The 16,712-nt window shown below is 39.0% G+C and overlaps 1 protein-coding gene across 6 annotated transcripts in view; it reads left to right on the top strand.

Annotated features, from left to right (window-relative positions):
- The first annotated feature begins 370 nt into the window (after window positions 1–370).
- The window catches only part of depdc5 (DEP domain containing 5, GATOR1 subcomplex subunit), a 28,139-nt gene continuing 11,797 nt past the window's right edge, over window positions 371–16,712 (top strand). For 4 of the 6 annotated variants that reach the window (XM_046861712.1, XM_046861713.1, XM_046861711.1 and 1 more), the window contains exons 1-25: window positions 374–546; window positions 1,768–1,919; window positions 2,745–2,832; window positions 3,628–3,674; window positions 4,550–4,635; window positions 4,885–4,968; window positions 5,398–5,447; window positions 5,662–5,731; window positions 5,993–6,071; window positions 6,916–6,977; window positions 7,080–7,149; window positions 8,122–8,194; window positions 8,419–8,522; window positions 8,648–8,722; window positions 8,815–8,949; window positions 9,761–9,822; window positions 9,940–10,010; window positions 10,927–10,996; window positions 11,323–11,359; window positions 11,446–11,566; window positions 11,655–11,884; window positions 12,696–12,896; window positions 13,000–13,135; window positions 13,244–13,338; window positions 13,812–13,865. In XM_046861712.1, coding sequence (XP_046717668.1) covers window positions 1,817–1,919; window positions 2,745–2,832; window positions 3,628–3,674; window positions 4,550–4,635; window positions 4,885–4,968; window positions 5,398–5,447; window positions 5,662–5,731; window positions 5,993–6,071; window positions 6,916–6,977; window positions 7,080–7,149; window positions 8,122–8,194; window positions 8,419–8,522; window positions 8,648–8,722; window positions 8,815–8,949; window positions 9,761–9,822; window positions 9,940–10,010; window positions 10,927–10,996; window positions 11,323–11,359; window positions 11,446–11,566; window positions 11,655–11,884; window positions 12,696–12,896; window positions 13,000–13,135; window positions 13,244–13,338; window positions 13,812–13,865 — 2,203 coding nt within the window. In that variant the 5' untranslated portion in view covers window positions 374–546; window positions 1,768–1,816. Of the gene's footprint in view, window positions 547–1,767; window positions 1,920–2,744; window positions 2,833–3,627; window positions 3,675–4,549; window positions 4,636–4,884; window positions 4,969–5,397; window positions 5,448–5,661; window positions 5,732–5,992; window positions 6,072–6,915; window positions 6,978–7,079; window positions 7,150–8,121; window positions 8,195–8,418; window positions 8,523–8,647; window positions 8,723–8,814; window positions 8,950–9,760; window positions 9,823–9,939; window positions 10,011–10,926; window positions 10,997–11,322; window positions 11,360–11,445; window positions 11,567–11,654; window positions 11,885–12,695; window positions 12,897–12,999; window positions 13,136–13,243; window positions 13,339–13,811; window positions 13,866–14,068; window positions 15,237–16,712 lie in introns of those variants that run through there. The other 2 variants (XM_046861714.1, XM_046861715.1) reach the window with 2 other exon arrangements.

The following is a 16,712-nucleotide window of genomic DNA, read 5'->3' as shown; positions in this document are numbered from 1 at the left end:
TCGCTTCCATGCCACTGCAATGATTCATGCAAGAATATTGAGTATTAGGTTCTGTACATCAGTAGTCCAGCATTTCTGTGTTAAAAATCTTTTTTTTTTTAATTATTATTTTTCTTCTTGGTCTTAAATAATTTTCTAATTTTCTGAGAAACTGAATTTTGAGTTTTTATTAGCTGCACGCCATAATCATCAAAATTAAAAGAAATAAACACTTGAAATATATCAGTCTGTGTGTGATTATTGTTTTATATTAAATTACTAAAATAAATCAACTTTTTAATGATATTTTAATTTATTGAGATGCACCTGCACATACACTGCTGAAGCGGCGGTTCCGCTCCTGGCCGCTAGAGGTCGCGCAGCAGTGCTGTAGTTTTGCACTCACTCGCTGCTACGACCAAGAAGAAGAGCTGCTGTTTGTTATTATGGGAAGTAGCTTGTGGACAGAAAAAGCGTTAAAAACCGTTAAATGGCCGAACTGAGCCGCTGAAGGAGGAAAGTGGAGTCACGGCATAAAACCTGAATGGCGTTGGGATCGAGTGTGTGGTGAGTTTCTTCAGTTTTTTTTAGAGACTGCTCGCTTTTTTAGACCAACGGGTGTCAGCAGTATTGGGCCGGAATACAAACGGATTGACTTAGAAGTGCACTACTTAGGGTCCGACCCAGCGGGCTCGTGCACGTGATGTAGTGCACTACAGAATCCATACTGTGTTATTTGTAATGCAACCGTAGATTTTCATTTTCTTTATATCAGATGGTGAGGTTTTTTTTAATCCCTGTGGATAGATTAAGTTCTTTATAAGTTGAGTGCAGAAGTTTGTACACCCCTGTGTACACACACACACACACACACACACACACACACACACACACACACTCTTGTTAGACTCTGTTCTGTTCTATTCAGATCTTTAATACTTTAATTAGAAAGCTGTAATTCAGTGGGTCAAAGGTCTCCAGTGTGTGCAGTGATGGTGATCAGATACAAACTGTAGTTCTGAGACTGTTGACATTTAGTACAATTCAAATCCAATCTCAAGGCTCCTGTTTACATGGAAACATCCCCAGCTGTCCTCCAGTCGAAGAGGACGCCATCCAGAGGCAGGCCGGAACGAAGCGGGCAGATCTGAGGAGAGGAGAGGAGACGGACAGGAACATTGGTCACTGGTACCTCAGGAGCATGTTTAACTTGACCGAGAGAGAGAGAGAAGAGGAAGAGAAGGATATGTATTATTATGTGAGAACCAGAAGGCAACACAGAAATGAGGGATCTCTGGGAAAAGAGACGCCACCACACCACTATCAACAAACTTGAGTGAACGTGTGAGAGTGAGAGGATGACAGCATCCTAATATCCCAGTTCACCAAACACTCCATATCCATGGTTCGATATCCAGGTTGTTCCATAATTGTGGGGTTTATAAGAGAAAAATCTGCCCCCTGCTGGAGTCTTCATTATTTGAGGTACCAACAAATAGCCTGCACCTTTTGATCTAGGTAGGCATGGAGGATCATACTGGTACAGAAGTTCACTCAGATACTGCGGCGTGAGAGCGTTAAGTGCTTTATACGTCAGTAGTAGTAGTTTATAATCAGTGTGAGATGTAATTGGGTAATTTCAGCTCCTCCTCCTTCTTTACTTATTACTCCTTCATTTTCTGTTCCTCTTTCAGATTGTCATCTTCTTCCTCCTCCTTCTCCTTTGTGTCACACAGTTTGTATGAAAATAATAGCTGTGTGTGTGTGTGTGTGTGTGTGTGTGTTTAGATTTACAGGAGACCGATTCGGACCTGAAGTCGGAGCTCAGCAGTGGTTGATGTTTGTTGTGCCTCGTGTGAGCACTGCAGATAAAATGACGGTCACCACCAAAACCAAAACCTACAAACTGGTAGTCCATAAGAAGGGATTTGGAGGAAGCGGTGAGATATCTTCACCATCATCATCATCATCATCATCACTCACTTTTTGCATCACATTTCTGTGCATCTGACTTGTGATTGGCCAGGGTGACTTTTTTCTTTTTTTGTCGGTTAGCTCCACCCCCATGCAGGTTTATTGAGAAATCCATTTGCACATCCATCAGTCTTAATAGAAAAGTCATTAAATATTTACATTTCATGATGTCATAACATTCTTTATCTCAGGGGGGTTTTGTTATCTGTCCAGCTGAACTCATGGTTCGGTACGTACCTCGTTTTTTTTTTACCGGTTTGGATCAATGTCGATACGGTGAGTGGGGAAGAAATACCAAAATGAATAAACTGCTTGTTGTTTTTCTGTTTATGCAGTTTATTATTATTAATATTAGTGAACAGTTTACATTTTTAAAACTATTTTAATTAAAATGCCTGCCTGGTTAAATAATATCTAAAATAATATTTTATATTATATTTTATAAAATATCTAAAAAAAAAAAGCAAAAAAAAATTAATTAATTCACTGCACTTTTTATTATATTGATTAATTTTTTTTATTATTATTATAAAAAAAAAAAAATTAAATAGTTTACATTTGTTAGACCCCATTTGGGTAATAAAGATTTTAACTATGTTCCGCACGTAAAAACGATTGCATTCGAATACGTGTACCGTTACACCCCCAATCCGAGTGATTCGCTTCACAGTGTGTGAAACACGACCCTGAAAACACTGAGATCTTTTACTTCACACGTAACCGATTTTCATAGGCACTCCGACAAACTCGCGGTTAATCCGGAAGTTCATCTTTCGCCTCTCCTCTTTCAGATGATGAGCTGATGATGAACCCGAAGGTGTTTCCTCAGGTCAAGCTGGGAGACATCGTTGAGATCGCACACCCCAATGATGAGTACAGGTGAGCGAGGAATGGGACGTGGTTCAGTCCTGGTTCACACTGGAGGTTGTAGCTCAGTGGTTGAGGCGTAAGATTTCTAATCAAAATCCCAGCACCACCAAGCTGCCACTGCTGGGCCCTTGAGCAAGGCCCTTAACCCTCAAACCCTCAACCCTCTGAATAAGGGCATCTGCTAGTGTAGATCACTCTCAAAATATATGCTGCAATTACAGGGCCAAGCACTGAAGGTACCCAGACACCCTGTTGTTTAGGGAAGTAGTCGCTCAGTGGTCAAGATGTTGGACTTCACATGGTTATGACTTCAAATCTCAGCACCACCAAGGCTCTTAACCCTCAACTGCTCCAATAATTATATTGCCCCTGTCAAACTTATAAAAGCTGCAGTTATGGGGTCAAGTGTTAAGATGCTGGATTTTAGATCAGATGATCATGAGTTCAAATCCCACCAACACCAAACAAGGCCATCTGCCACTGTAGATGTCTCTCAAACGTAAAAAAGCTGCCATTAAGGAGGCCAAGCGTTAAGATGTTGGACTTCTGATCAGATAGTCATGAGTTTAAATCCTACCACCACCAAACTGCCAATGTTGGGCCCTTGAGCAAGGCCCTTAAATCTCATCTTCTCAGATTAATCTAGTATTGCCTCCTGAATGGGGCATTTGCGACTGGAGATCACTCAGAAACTTGTACATTACTAAACACACCATGTCTTATTACCTACCTAACTGCATTTCACTGGCACTGTACATGTACGTGTAATAATACGGAATTCCCTGCCTTGCTTTCTCTCTCCAGCCCGCTCCTGCTCCAGGTGAAAAGCCTGAAAGAAGACCTGCAGAAAGGTACAACCTCAAATCTCTGTATCCACCCTGAGATGCCGTTTCTCCTTCAGTGCTGAATTTAATCAAAACTCCTGAAGGGCTTTTACATACATTATTTGCGCAAAAGTATTGGGATCCCAGACTTTTCCAGCCATATCTTGTTCTTTTCCAACCTCCCCTAATCATCATGCACTTTTTAACCATCTAGCACACAGTTTGAGAAGAAAATTATTGATAATTGCAATATCCTGTGTCTAGATTGAGGATGAGCTCCCTTTTGAGTCAAGGTTCCTTTTATGGTTTTTTCTTCTTATCGTTTCAAGTTTTTTTTTTCTTCCCCTCACTATTGTATATCTGTATATTATCACTCGATTTATTTCAGTAACATTGCTTGGTGACAGTGTTGAAAGGTTGTAGAATTAGAGGTGGACCGGAGCAGAGTTTTGCTGATTAATCGACAAAAAAAAAATCAATGTAGATAGTTTTTCCGGGTTGCGGTTGAGAAGCTCCAGTGTCATTATACAGTACGAGAGCGGCCTCTAGAGGAGAATCGGTGACTCCATGTGCTGTATGTTTTGACACGCTGGTTCGTTCATAGTGCATTAACTAAAGTTACAGATACAATAAAATAAATAAAAAAAAATTGAGTAAATGTTGTAATTAATAAATAAACCTTCTAAAGCTATACTTCTAATACTTCTATACTTCTTTTTATCCAGTATCCATTTTTTAAAAACTATCGGTTGATTAATTGGTTAACGGCAAGTACGATCCAACCTAGATATCGGTCAAGTCCACTATCGGTCGACCTCTGTGTAGAACATTGAAAACAGATGGTGTGATATGGTCTAGCTGAGCTCCTTTAACATTGTCTGTTTTGTTTTTTTCCCGGAAAGAGACGATCAGTGTGGACCAGACCGTCGCTCAAGCCTTCAAGCTTCGCGCCTATCAGGATGTCATCATTAACATTGTGGATCCCAAGGTCTTTAGATTTTACACTTAAGACTTTTAGGCTTTTTGCTTTTGTACACCAGTATGATTTAATGAACAGTGCAGAAACCTCTGTGACCACTAGTTAGCATAAAGATCTTCAGGGCTTTATCTATATAAGTTCATATGAATTAGTTGTTTTTCAGAGATGTTGCTAGAAATATAATTAGCACCCTAGTTATCAAACAGTATCTTGAATTCAGCAGTACTGTAGTTTAAATGAGACGTGTGTTTTTGACAGGACGTGACACTGGATCTAGTTGAGCTCACCTTTAAAGACCAGTACATTGGCAGAGGAGACATGTGGAGACTAAAGAAGAGTCTGGTGAGTCATTTAGCAATAAAGGTATTCATTGATATGTAGTTTGAGATCATGTTTGCGACACGGTTTTCCTATTTATTTCGAAAAACATGACGGTCCGTGTCATTTTCTGTGGGTGAGTCTGTTCGGAGTCGATTCGATTCGGAGTCGATTCGATTCGGAGTCGATTCGATTCGGAGTCGATTCGATTCGGAGTCGATTCGATTTGGAGTCGATTCGATTTGGAGTCGATTCGATTTGGAGTCGATTCGATTCGGATTCGATTCGATTCAGAGTCGATTTGATTTGTGGTTGATTTGATTGAGTCATTTTGATTCAGAGTCTATTCGGAGTACATTATTATAAGACGTTTGTACAACAATAATGTTTTGTCGTATATAAAAAAATGAAGTGACTCTTCCAGTTTTGTATCTCATTAACGTTCTCCTGCAGGTCAGCACGTATGCGTATGTAACCCAAAAGGTGGAGTTCGCAGGGATCAGGTCAGTCACAGACATGTTTTTAAATCATCCTCCCACCTCTCCCTTTCTTTCTTTCTTTCTTTCTTTCTTTCTTTCTTTCTTTCTTTCTTTCTTTCTTTCTTTCTTTCTTTCTTATTTTTGTATTTTTTTATTTTTTATTTTTTTATTTTATTTGTGTGTGTGTGTGTGTGTGTGTGTGTGTGTGTGTGTGTGTGTGTGTGTGTTTACACTCCAGGGCTCAGGCGAGTGAGCTGTGGGTAAAAGGCGAGAAGGTCACTTGTGGTTACATCAGTGAGGACACGCGGGTGAGACGCCTCTTCACACCACAGCCTTCTAGACCAGCTGCCCCCCTAATGTTATTTTTTTTCGCATCATGGACCCTTTTCATGCAAGACTTTTTTTTTCATGGCCTCGGAGGGGGCGTTTGTGATAGTCAGGTGGTGGGGGGGGTGACTGTCTTCATCTGAAAAGTGGTCAAGTAGAAGCTGATGCTGATGTTGCAAAAGCCTCTTGTAAGTCCACTGTGATGGAACCGATGTGAAACTGTGTTCTATTCCATGCTGCAGGTGGTGTTTCGCTCCAGCTCAGCCATGGTGTACATCTTTATCCAGATGAGCTGCGAGATGTGGGACTTTGATATCTACGGTAACTCCGCCTCCTTTTTGTCAGATTCTGGATTAGAAAAAGAAGACATTCTCACTGATTAAAACAAAAAATGATGCATATGAGAGCAGCTTGATGTAGGCATCGAGTAAAGTTACTGTAAAATTTTACTTAATAACAAGAAGAATTCTATTGAAGTAAAAGGAAAAAAGTTGTTCAGCCGGGTCTGTATCACTGGCGTCTGTCTCGTCCGTCCATTCTTTACTCAGTAACGGATATAAATGTTGTTAAGTCCAACACTTCAAACAAATCATATTTAAATAAAAGTAAAATTACAGATTTAAAAAGTATTAAAAAAAAACTTACTAAATGACAATAATGCAAGTAAATGTAATTTATTAATTTCCATCTCTTAATATGCGTATAAGTTTGATTATATTATATAAAAAAAAAATTAAAATAAAAACACCTCATGCTAATTTTTCATATATGTAAATATTCATATGATTAATTAATTATTTATGCATATAATATACATACACTTCTGAATACACTTGTAATTATTGATAACTTTCTCAGGCCTTATTATAAAATCTTCACCTTTTTCTCTTTATTGTTTAATATTGTTTATTGTTTTATATTTGCTGTAGTGGACTTGAAAATATTAAGATAAATTTCAGGTCTTGAAATCTAGACAAATTCTCTACTACTGATAATGAACCTGTTGGTGTTACTCTTTGTGTTGTTTTTTCACTTGATATACTGCACAGCATATTCTTTTTCTTTTTTTTTTTAACATCACCCTCTTATCTTGTCTTGTGAGATGCACAAATCAGTCTCTGATCATTTACATTTATGGCATCACATCTCTGGTGTTTATTTCTAGGCGATCTCTATTTTGAGAAGGCGGTCAATGGCTTCCTCTCGGACCTGTTCACCAAGTGGAAAGTAAGAACCAGAATCATCATTGGTGCTGTGATTGTTTTCGGGCCCTTTTTTAAAGCGATAGCAGGGTTTTATTTAGAGTTCTAATGTTTGCACTCATGTCAGGAAAAGAACTGCAGCCATGAGGTCACGGTGGTGTTGTTCTCCCGAACCTTCTACGCCGCCAAGACGCAAGGTGAGCTTCGTACATACGCACCTCCTCATGCTCTTTTTACCCTAAGACTAGAAAAGGTGCTGCTGTTGATTGGCGGACCGAGTGATCATTACATTAGAACTGCAAATTGACACTAATCAGCAAAACCCCTGCAAAGAATTCCATAATGAAATATGGAAAGAAAGGAAGGAATTTCTTATTTATTGATGAGGTGATCTATAGTTAGGAAGTACGCTGTGTCACACACACACACACACACACACCATGTCTTTGCAAAGCTGTTTGAATCAATTAGCTAGTAAATGGTTAGTTTTGACCCAGAAAAGCTGATTAATACTATATACACCGATCAGGCGTAACGTAGCATTATAACATTACGAGCTGTGAAGCGAATAACACTGATGATCTCTTCATCATGGCCCCTGTTAGTGGGTGGGATTTATTTATTAGGCAGCAAGTGTACATTTTTCCCCCCAAAGTTGACGCGTTAGAAGCTGGAAAAACGGGTGAGGATTTAAACGAGTTTGACGAGAGCCAAATTGTGACGGCTAGACGTCTGGGTGAGAGCGTCTCCAGAGCAGCTCTTGTGGAGTGTTCCCGGTCTGCTGTGGTCATGGAGGTCATACATGGAGGTGGAAGCCTAATAGTTTGGGGTTGTTTTGGAGCTCGTTGCATAGAAAAAAAACAAAAGACTAGAAGTTTCTATAGGTTTGATAGGTCAGCTGTCCAACCATTGTATAAGACAAGGATCAGTGAGACTTGTGGAAAGCGAAGGCTATTGATTCACACTTTATATACAGTCTATTGTATTGTAATTAACGACCTACAGTTCAAGTCGTAATACGTGTCCTGTACTATTATCTGTTTCATTGAAATGCTGAAAAATGAGAAATAAATGCACAGTAAACGCCATAAAATCACTTTTCATTCAACACTCTGTGATGATAAGATGTAGCATCAAGTGATGGTCTTAATGATCTTTTCCCGTCTCAGATGAGTTTCCCGAGAGCCAGAGAGGAGCCATCAGGCAGGATCATGAGGGCCGGTTCTACGAGGATTTCTACAGGTTTTAGCAAATTCTTATGTACAGGTTTAAACAGGGTTACTGCTGGGTCGTAAAAAGTAAAAACATTTTAGGCCTTGAAGTCTTAAATTCACTGTTCTAAGGCTCAAACAGGTCTTAATTTTGCGATGACCATTGAATTGAATTGGCCTTAAAAGGTCTTTTATGATTTGAGTAATTGAAGTGGGAAATCGTGTCGATTTTATTTAAACATCTCTGTGGTACAGAGTGGTGGCTCAGAACGAGAGGAGGGACGAGTGGACGTCTCTGCTGGTCACCATTAAGAAGCTGTTTATTCAATATCCAGTGCTTGTGCGCCTTAAAGGAGCAGGTACACACACACACACACACACACACACACACAGAGCACAGACACATGCCTTCATCCTAATGCAAATGTTTAATCAAATTCCCTTTGTGTGTGTATGTGTGTGTGTGTGTGTGTGTGTGAGACAGACAGGTTTCCGTGTGGACAGAACTCCACTGCCGCTCAGGGAAATTACCTCGAAGCCATCAACCTGTCGTTTAACGGTGCGTGAAATCTGATGTTTCTCAGCACAGCGGTAACGCGTTCCTCTGCCCGAGGTTCCGTAGCTCACAGTTCGTCTCTGTCTGTGTCTCAGTGTTCGATAAACACTACATCAACCGGAACTTTGACCGCACGGGGCAGATGTCGGTGGTGATCACGCCGGGAGTGGGCGTGTTCGAGGTGGACCGGCTCCTCATGATCCTCACCAAACAGCGCATGATCGACAACGGTGAGGACAAACACTCCGTGTGTCCTCTGTCTCTGTCTTTATTACATTATATAACCTGAAAGCATGGAAGCAGTGTTAATTAAAATAGTTTTTATATATATATATATATATATATATATATATATATATATATATATATATATATATATATATATATATATATATATATATATATATATATATATATAAAACTATAACATTTATTTATCTGTCTGTCTGTCCATCTACATGTCTGTATGTTTGTCTGTGTACCTGTCTGTCTATCTGTCTGTCCAGCTATCAATTTGTCTGTCTGTATATCCATCTATCTGTCCATCAGTCTGACTCTGTCCATCTGTCTGTTATTCTCTCTGTAGGTCTGCCTGTTTCTCTATTTACTTGTCTGTCTCTCTGTCATTATATCTATCTGTCTGTCTGTTCCATTCGTCTGTAGTTAATCTATTCTTCTCTCTGTTTCTCTGTTCATCTGTCTCTCTGTCTGTCTAGCTGTCTGATTATCCCTTGATCTGTCTGTTTACATGTCTGTCTGCTCATCTATCCAGCTCTCTTTCTGTCTTTCTCTCTGTCTGTCTATCTTTCTGTCTGGCCATCTATTTATTTCACTATCCATTACTTTACAGTAACAGTGATTTTATAAAAAAAAAAAAAAAAAACATATTTAAAATAAAATTTGTATTATATTGTATATATTTATTTGATTGTAAACTAAAATTCCATATTCGGATGGAATCATGGCCTCGGCAGTTGGAGCTCGTCTTCCTGTTTACTGCAGGAGGAGTGTGTCGTTGAGTTGTGTGTTTTTGATTGACAGGCATTGGAGTGGACCTGGTGTGTATGGGAGAGCAGCCGCTACATGCCGTCCCGCTCTTCAAGGTTTGTAGTAATCTGTGAATTGGAGAAAACTGGGATTTTTTTTTTTTTTATTTAAAAACTTGTACACTATCAAACTATGAGCCCACTGTTGCCTAATGGTGTGATCGCTTTCTACAGCTACACAACCGAACAGTACCGGGGGACTCCAGACTGGATGACTACAATCTGCCTCACTGGATCAATCACAGGTCAGAGAGCAGACGGGAAGAGCTCATGAGTTTCCATATACGCCTCGCAGAATCGGCAAAATGCTAATAATTTGAAGAGAATAAATTTAAAATAACATTAAGTACTAGAGGTACCTATGTTGGATTGTACTTACGATTAATCAACTAATAGTTTTTAAAATGGATGCTGGATACAAACCAAAAATATCATTCCATGTAAAATATTACTGAACTTTATTACAAAAAAGAAAATCATGAAAATGTGCTAAATAAAATAAATATAATTATATAAATAATAAATTGGAAATAATAAATATAATAATATATTATATATAAAATAGCTCTTGTAATGACAACAGGCCGGAACCCGGAAAAACTATTGTTATGGATTTTTTGCATGGAATCAGTGCCGATTAATCGGCAAAACCGATGAACCAGTCGACCTCTACTTAGAGCTGCTCTGAATGAGCTGTTTCACACTGTAGATATTTACAAAAAGGTCCTCAAGACATAATAATAACCAAATTTGCACATATGGCCCAGTTATTGTTGATCAGCGACTGTTTTAAAAAAAAAAAAATTATATTGTTTATGAGTCCCTAGTTTTTATGATCGATTCTCCAGAAGCCGCACATTACAGAAACCCCCTCGGCATTACGTCGTTAATTTGCTCCAAATAAATGCTTTGAAAAATGACCCTCATAAATTCCTATAAGTAACATTATAGCATTGTGTCCAATAGTTCAACATTTTTACTCTATTTTGAATCCATTTCTTTATTTCAATTGATGCAAATTTATATAAAAAAAAACCTTCCATCTACCTTCTGTACTGCTTTGTCAAAATGTGCTTTATTTTTTTCGTAATTTTTTTTTTTATAATAAATACATTTTAAATTTCCTGTACTTCGTATTATGACCATGGATACATTTCACAGCTTCTACACATCAAAGAGTCAAGGCTCATGCAGCTCGTTCACTCCCAGGATTAAACTCGCTGGTCAGAAGGTTGGAGAATCACGTCGTTATTTTGAATATAAAAGTTTTTTGCACTTTCTTGTAGTTTTTTTATTTTTATTATAATTTTTAATATAATTATTATTTTTTTGGGAGGGGGGTTTATATATGTGATGTTAATAAAAAATATTATACATATACTATGAAATTTGTTGCAATATTTAGTTTAAACATTTAAATAAAAAAAAAAGAATGAATTAAAAAAATGTTTCAATGCTTTTTAATCCAACCCCAGTGTACTAATCATGCATAAATCTTTATTTATTTTTTTTATTTCTCAGTAAAAAATGTATTTTATTTTCTGCTTTGTTTCCAAGCTCCATGTCGAGAAATTAAAGAGCAGCAAAGAACACTGTAAGTGTATATTTCATTTTGTATTTTCCTCCTCATGGAAATTTTTTTTTTTAATTTCTACTGATGTAATTTTTTTTTTTTTAAAGCTATTGGTGCTCCTAAAGACTCGGAGAACAGTCTTCCCATCCAAGTGGACTACGATGCTCACGATGCTCAGGTCTTCAGACTTCCTGGACCTGCGAGAGCACAGAGGGGCAGCACCTTCCGGTAACATTTCGGTTACTATGGTTTATAATATTTCACGCCAGATATGTTCTTGATTGCTATCATTATTATTCCCACTGTGCTCTCACAGGTCAAACAGAGAGAGGGAGGCAAGCTTTAGGAAGAGCTGGTGTTCGGAAGTGGGTGGAGGACACTACAGTGGCTGCTCTCCTCCTTCCCGTCCTATAGGGGGCACAGACGAGCAGCGCAGCCTTGCGTCCGACGACAGTCTGGGCCGCGTCTCGAACATCCTGCTGATCCCTCGCCATCCGCCGCAGTATGAAGTCAGCAGTTCGCTTGGGTACACCAGCTGTGCCAGAGGTGCGGGAAAGCAAACTATACCAAAACCACACAATTCCTTCACCATTACCATTTAGTTAGACAAATGGACAGTTGGATTGATGGAAGGTTCAGTTGGTGGGTGGATGGATGGATGGATGGATGGATGGATGGATTGGTGACAGACATATACACTATTGATAATTGGTGGATGGATGGATGAATGGTTCAGTTGGTGACAAATGGGTGGTTGGATGGTTGGTATGAATTGTTGACAGACGGACACAGTATTTTAATAGATGAATCAACTACTAGATGGATGGAGGTTTATTTGATTGATAGACAGATGGATGGAAGGTTCAGTAGATGGATGGATGGATGGATGGATGGATTTTCTGGCAAAGACAGACAGTAATTTGATGGATAAATCAACTAGTGGACGGGTGGAAGGTTCAGTTGATGGATAGATGAATGGATGGAAGGTTCAGTTGATGGATAGATGAATGGATGGAAGGTTCAGTTGGTGGACAGATGGATTAAAGGATGGACAGATGAATAATTGGTTGGGATGAACTGTTGGCATAGAAAGACAGTATATTAATGGACGAATCAACAGGTGGATAAATGGAAGGTTCAGTTGGTGAATGGACGATTGCTTGTACAGATGGTTCAGTTGGTGGTTGGATGGATGGATGGATATGTTGAATTGGTGACGGACAGATTATTGTCTATAAACAGTATCTTAATGAATGATGAGCTGGTGGATTGATGGACGATTCGGGTGCATTGTCTGACTGTTAATAAAACTGGTGTGTATTCGGGATCCCATTTTGTGTGTGTGTGTGTTTGTCAGGGCTGCTGGAGAAGCTTGTGGAGTCTCAGCGGGACTCGAGCGCTCCGGGACGCTTCACTGTGGGCAGTGCCGAGTCGACCCTACACATCCGCCCGGGCGGTTACACGCCCCAGAGAGCTCTCATCAATCCATTCGCCCCTTCACGCATGCCCATGAAGCTCACCTCCAACCGCCGCAGATGGATGCACACCTTCCCTGTGGGTGGGTGTAACACAAAAACACACACACACACACGTTCACAAACAGTGAAGATCATGTTTTGTTTGCAGCTTTTTCTCCGTTTTAGTTGCGTTTTCCATTTCAGGTCCTTCTGGAGAAGCCATCCAGATCCACCATCAGACAAGGCAGAACATGGCCGAACTGCAGGGTAGCGAGCAGCGTGACCCCGTCCACACCTCAGCAGAGCTGCTGGAACTGGCCTATCATGAAGCAATGGGCAGGTTAGACATGCCCACAACACCTAAATGATTCAATTGGGAATATCAGCTACAAGAAAGCTTTCAAACATGGTATATAGTAAAGCTGTGTGTGTCTGTGTCTGTGTGTAGGCGAACAGGACTTCCTCAGACTGCAGACAGTGGGCTCTACATCAGTGGGGGAACTGATGATTATTCAGGAAGCCCAGCCAGCAGTAATAGTACAGGTACACACACACACACACACACACACACACACACACACACACACGTGTATCATACACCCACTAGGGATGGCAAGATTCACAGGGATGGGGGTCGTTAAAATTTTTTTATGTTAAAATAGAGGTCTCCCTGTTGGCATAGAACCACTGGCATAGAATAGAGATCAACATGGCAGAGGTAGAGCTGCATCTTCCTGGAGACAGAACAGGAAAAGAACGTCTGGTTTTATTTATTTATTTATTTTTTGCACTACAAAGCTCTTGTTTGTGAAAGGGGCCATGTGTCAGAAGGCACTTAAGTAAATTGATGATTTGCCATCAGTCTGAACCAAAGAAATAAACTTTCTGCACCATATTAAATTGCACATCATCACATTTTTTTCCATTGCAGTGAATGGAATCGTGTTGAATCGAATAGAAAACACGTACACTTCTGGTGTTTTGGAACTTAAATGAGCCTCTCACATTTTTTTCAGGTACTCCTGTCAATCGCGGCTCTTTCGATGAGTGCTCCAGCACTTCGGATCCAAGTGAGTTTGACATACAGGCAGCAAAACATTCACAAGCATGATCATCATCATCGAAAAATCTCTCAAACTTGCATTTGTTAAACCATTGATTTGATTTGCCTGTTGATACACCATGCAAGCATTTGAAATGTTCATGATATTTTGCTGAAACGTTTTTGCATGCATTTTGTAAATTTGTTTATATGAATTTTAATATCAAACAGGTGGGAAGTAAAGGTCAAGCGATTTTACCCACAGCAGGGTTGGATCGTAAAACAAACATAACACTCCATGCAAAACAGTACTAAACTTTATTACAAAATATATGAATGAAAAATATGAATCTATTAAATATATTAATAAAGTTGAGTTAAATAAAACTGAAACACTTTAAAGACACTTAAAAATAAACAGCCCGTAGTGTCAGTGATTCGCCTCTAGAGGCTGCTCTTGTACTGTATAATACAACCCTGAAAAACTATTAGTATGGATTTTTAACAATGAGTAGAATGACCTGAATTCTCTGAGCTGAAAGGAAGTCAAAAGATGATATAAACCAGCAGAAGACCACATCGGCTTTACTGTGGTTGTCCAGGGTTCAGACTTCCCTCTTTTTTTTTTTTTGCTCACCACAGGGATTATATGAGTGATGATCTTTCCTGGCAGCTTAAATCAATCTGAACCCCGTTTTCTTGTGATCTTTTTAATGAACAAGGTGTTTTAACCTACAGAACTGTTGCTCATGGAAGGTTTTTAGTTTGTTTGCACCATTCTGTGAACGAAATTCCGCACGTCGCACGACTCGCGGCTTTCTACCAATGTTCAAACAATTGGAGGTGGTCTAGCTTGCAGTTCGGTGGCCTCAATTGAACCATTGTTGCTGGTTTGTCCAGATGTTGACCGATTCATCGGTTTTGCCAATAGTTGATTGATGGGTTGGTTACCAGCAAAAATCCATACAGATAGTTTTTCCGGGTTGCATTATACAGTGTGAGAGCGGCATCTAGAGGTGAATTACTGAAGCCACATGCTGTTTTTTTTTTTTTAAGTGTCTTTTTCTAAATCATTTAGATGTAACTGTTTTTATTTATTTTGAGTGTTACTTTTGTTGCAGTTTGACTGCATATCTTTTATTTTCATCAATATTTATTATTATAATGAATATATCCATATTTATTTAATTTAGCATGTCTGTGTTTGTTATGTATGTTTGTTTTTTCTAGTATCCATTCGAAAAAACATAGTTTGATTAATGGGTGTTCGGCATGTACGATTCAGCCTCAATATCGGTAAAATCCAGTATCGGTTGACCTCTAGTTATATCTAAAAAGGAGTAGTGTTGTCCTTTTTATTTATTTATTTATTTATTTATTAAATTTTCCTGCACTGTCATTTGTATAATTTATGTTTTTCTCCGTTTTGGAGTGTCATATCAAAGACTAAACTGTGATTCAATGTGTGATTGATTTCTGTTGGCTATACATCAGCCAGCCAATCAGAAATGAGTATTTTCGGTCGCTGTGATTTTGATTATTTTTACAGCAAAAATGTATTATTTTTTTGTTTTTGGCTTCTGTATGAAAGCCTGCACATGTTTTCCAGATTATAACACAGCTAATATGATTAATTATAGAAATGGTGAGTATTTTATAGTCTGGAAAAGATTGTAGGTATTTAGGGGGTATTTAGGGGTCATGTTATCTGCTGAATCCGATATTTTTGGGGGGGATTAGATGGGTTTTTGCTCCAGGGAACTACTTTTTCTTTGTGTTTCTATCCAGAAGGTTCTTGATGGTTGTAAGGTTCTTCAGGAACTTTGCTGTGGAGATTGGGTGAAGTTTCAGGGTGAACATTGTGACGAGTGATCTCCCACTCTCACGCAAGTTTACGGCTGTGTCCTGAATGGTGTTTCTTTCACTTGTTAGGTTGTCTGTTCGAAGCATTATGGAAAAAAGCTTTCATTTAAACATTCCCACAATTCCAAGTATATTATAAGATCAATGCAAGCTACACTGAGAAAAATCTCTGAAACAACGTATATAGGCTGTACGATGATGACGCTTTTTGAAAGGAGGAGGAAGAGGAGGAAAATCGGACCGTTTAGGGCTAGGGACACGGTAACAGCTAGAGGACGTGTCGTACAAAGAAACTCCCTTTTCCCAGTTTCGAATCCCGTGTACTGGTATTTAAAGGTCGACCGATTCAACGGTTTTGCCAATAGTTGATTTCTGGAACTATCAGCTATCGGCAAAAATCAATACAGATAGTTATTCCGGGTTGCTGGAGCAGCCGAGAAGGTCCACTGTCGGTATAAAAGCGACCTCTAGAGGCGAATCACTGATACTACGTGCTGTTTGATTTTTCACTTGCTGCCTACATTTAAGTAATTGGCAGATGCCCTTATCACATAAATACATCTAAACAGATAATGGGGTTAAGGGCCTTGTTTAGGGGCCCAGAGGTGGCAACTTGGTTCGGCTGGGAATAGACCTCACGACCTTTAGAGCCGAAGTCGAATGCCTGAACCACTAAGCTTCCACTTCCCCATGTGAGTCTCCACGCTGCTCAGAGTGCAATATTATAATTCATTCATTATAATTTATTAATAATCATATTTATTAATATGAAAATGTATTTAGTTTAGCACATTTTCATGATAAAAAAATGTTTTTGAACAAAATTTCAGTATTGTTACTTTTTTCCCCAGTATCCATTTAAAAAAACTGAAAGTTTTAAGTTTTATTTAAGTTTTAGAACCATGTGATGTCGATCAACGCGCCGTTTCATGTTGAACTTTTATTCGCTAGTCAGTAGACGTAGGTCGTTTCAGGAAAACCCACTTCAATCAACAGCTTTACAGACGATGTT

Source organism: Silurus meridionalis, chromosome 11 (assembly GCF_014805685.1).
Source record: "Silurus meridionalis isolate SWU-2019-XX chromosome 11, ASM1480568v1, whole genome shotgun sequence".
Taxonomy (NCBI): Eukaryota; Metazoa; Chordata; class Actinopteri; order Siluriformes; family Siluridae; genus Silurus; species Silurus meridionalis.
The sequence above is the reverse complement of the archived record's forward strand: the minus strand, read 5'-3'. Positions and strand labels throughout refer to the sequence as shown.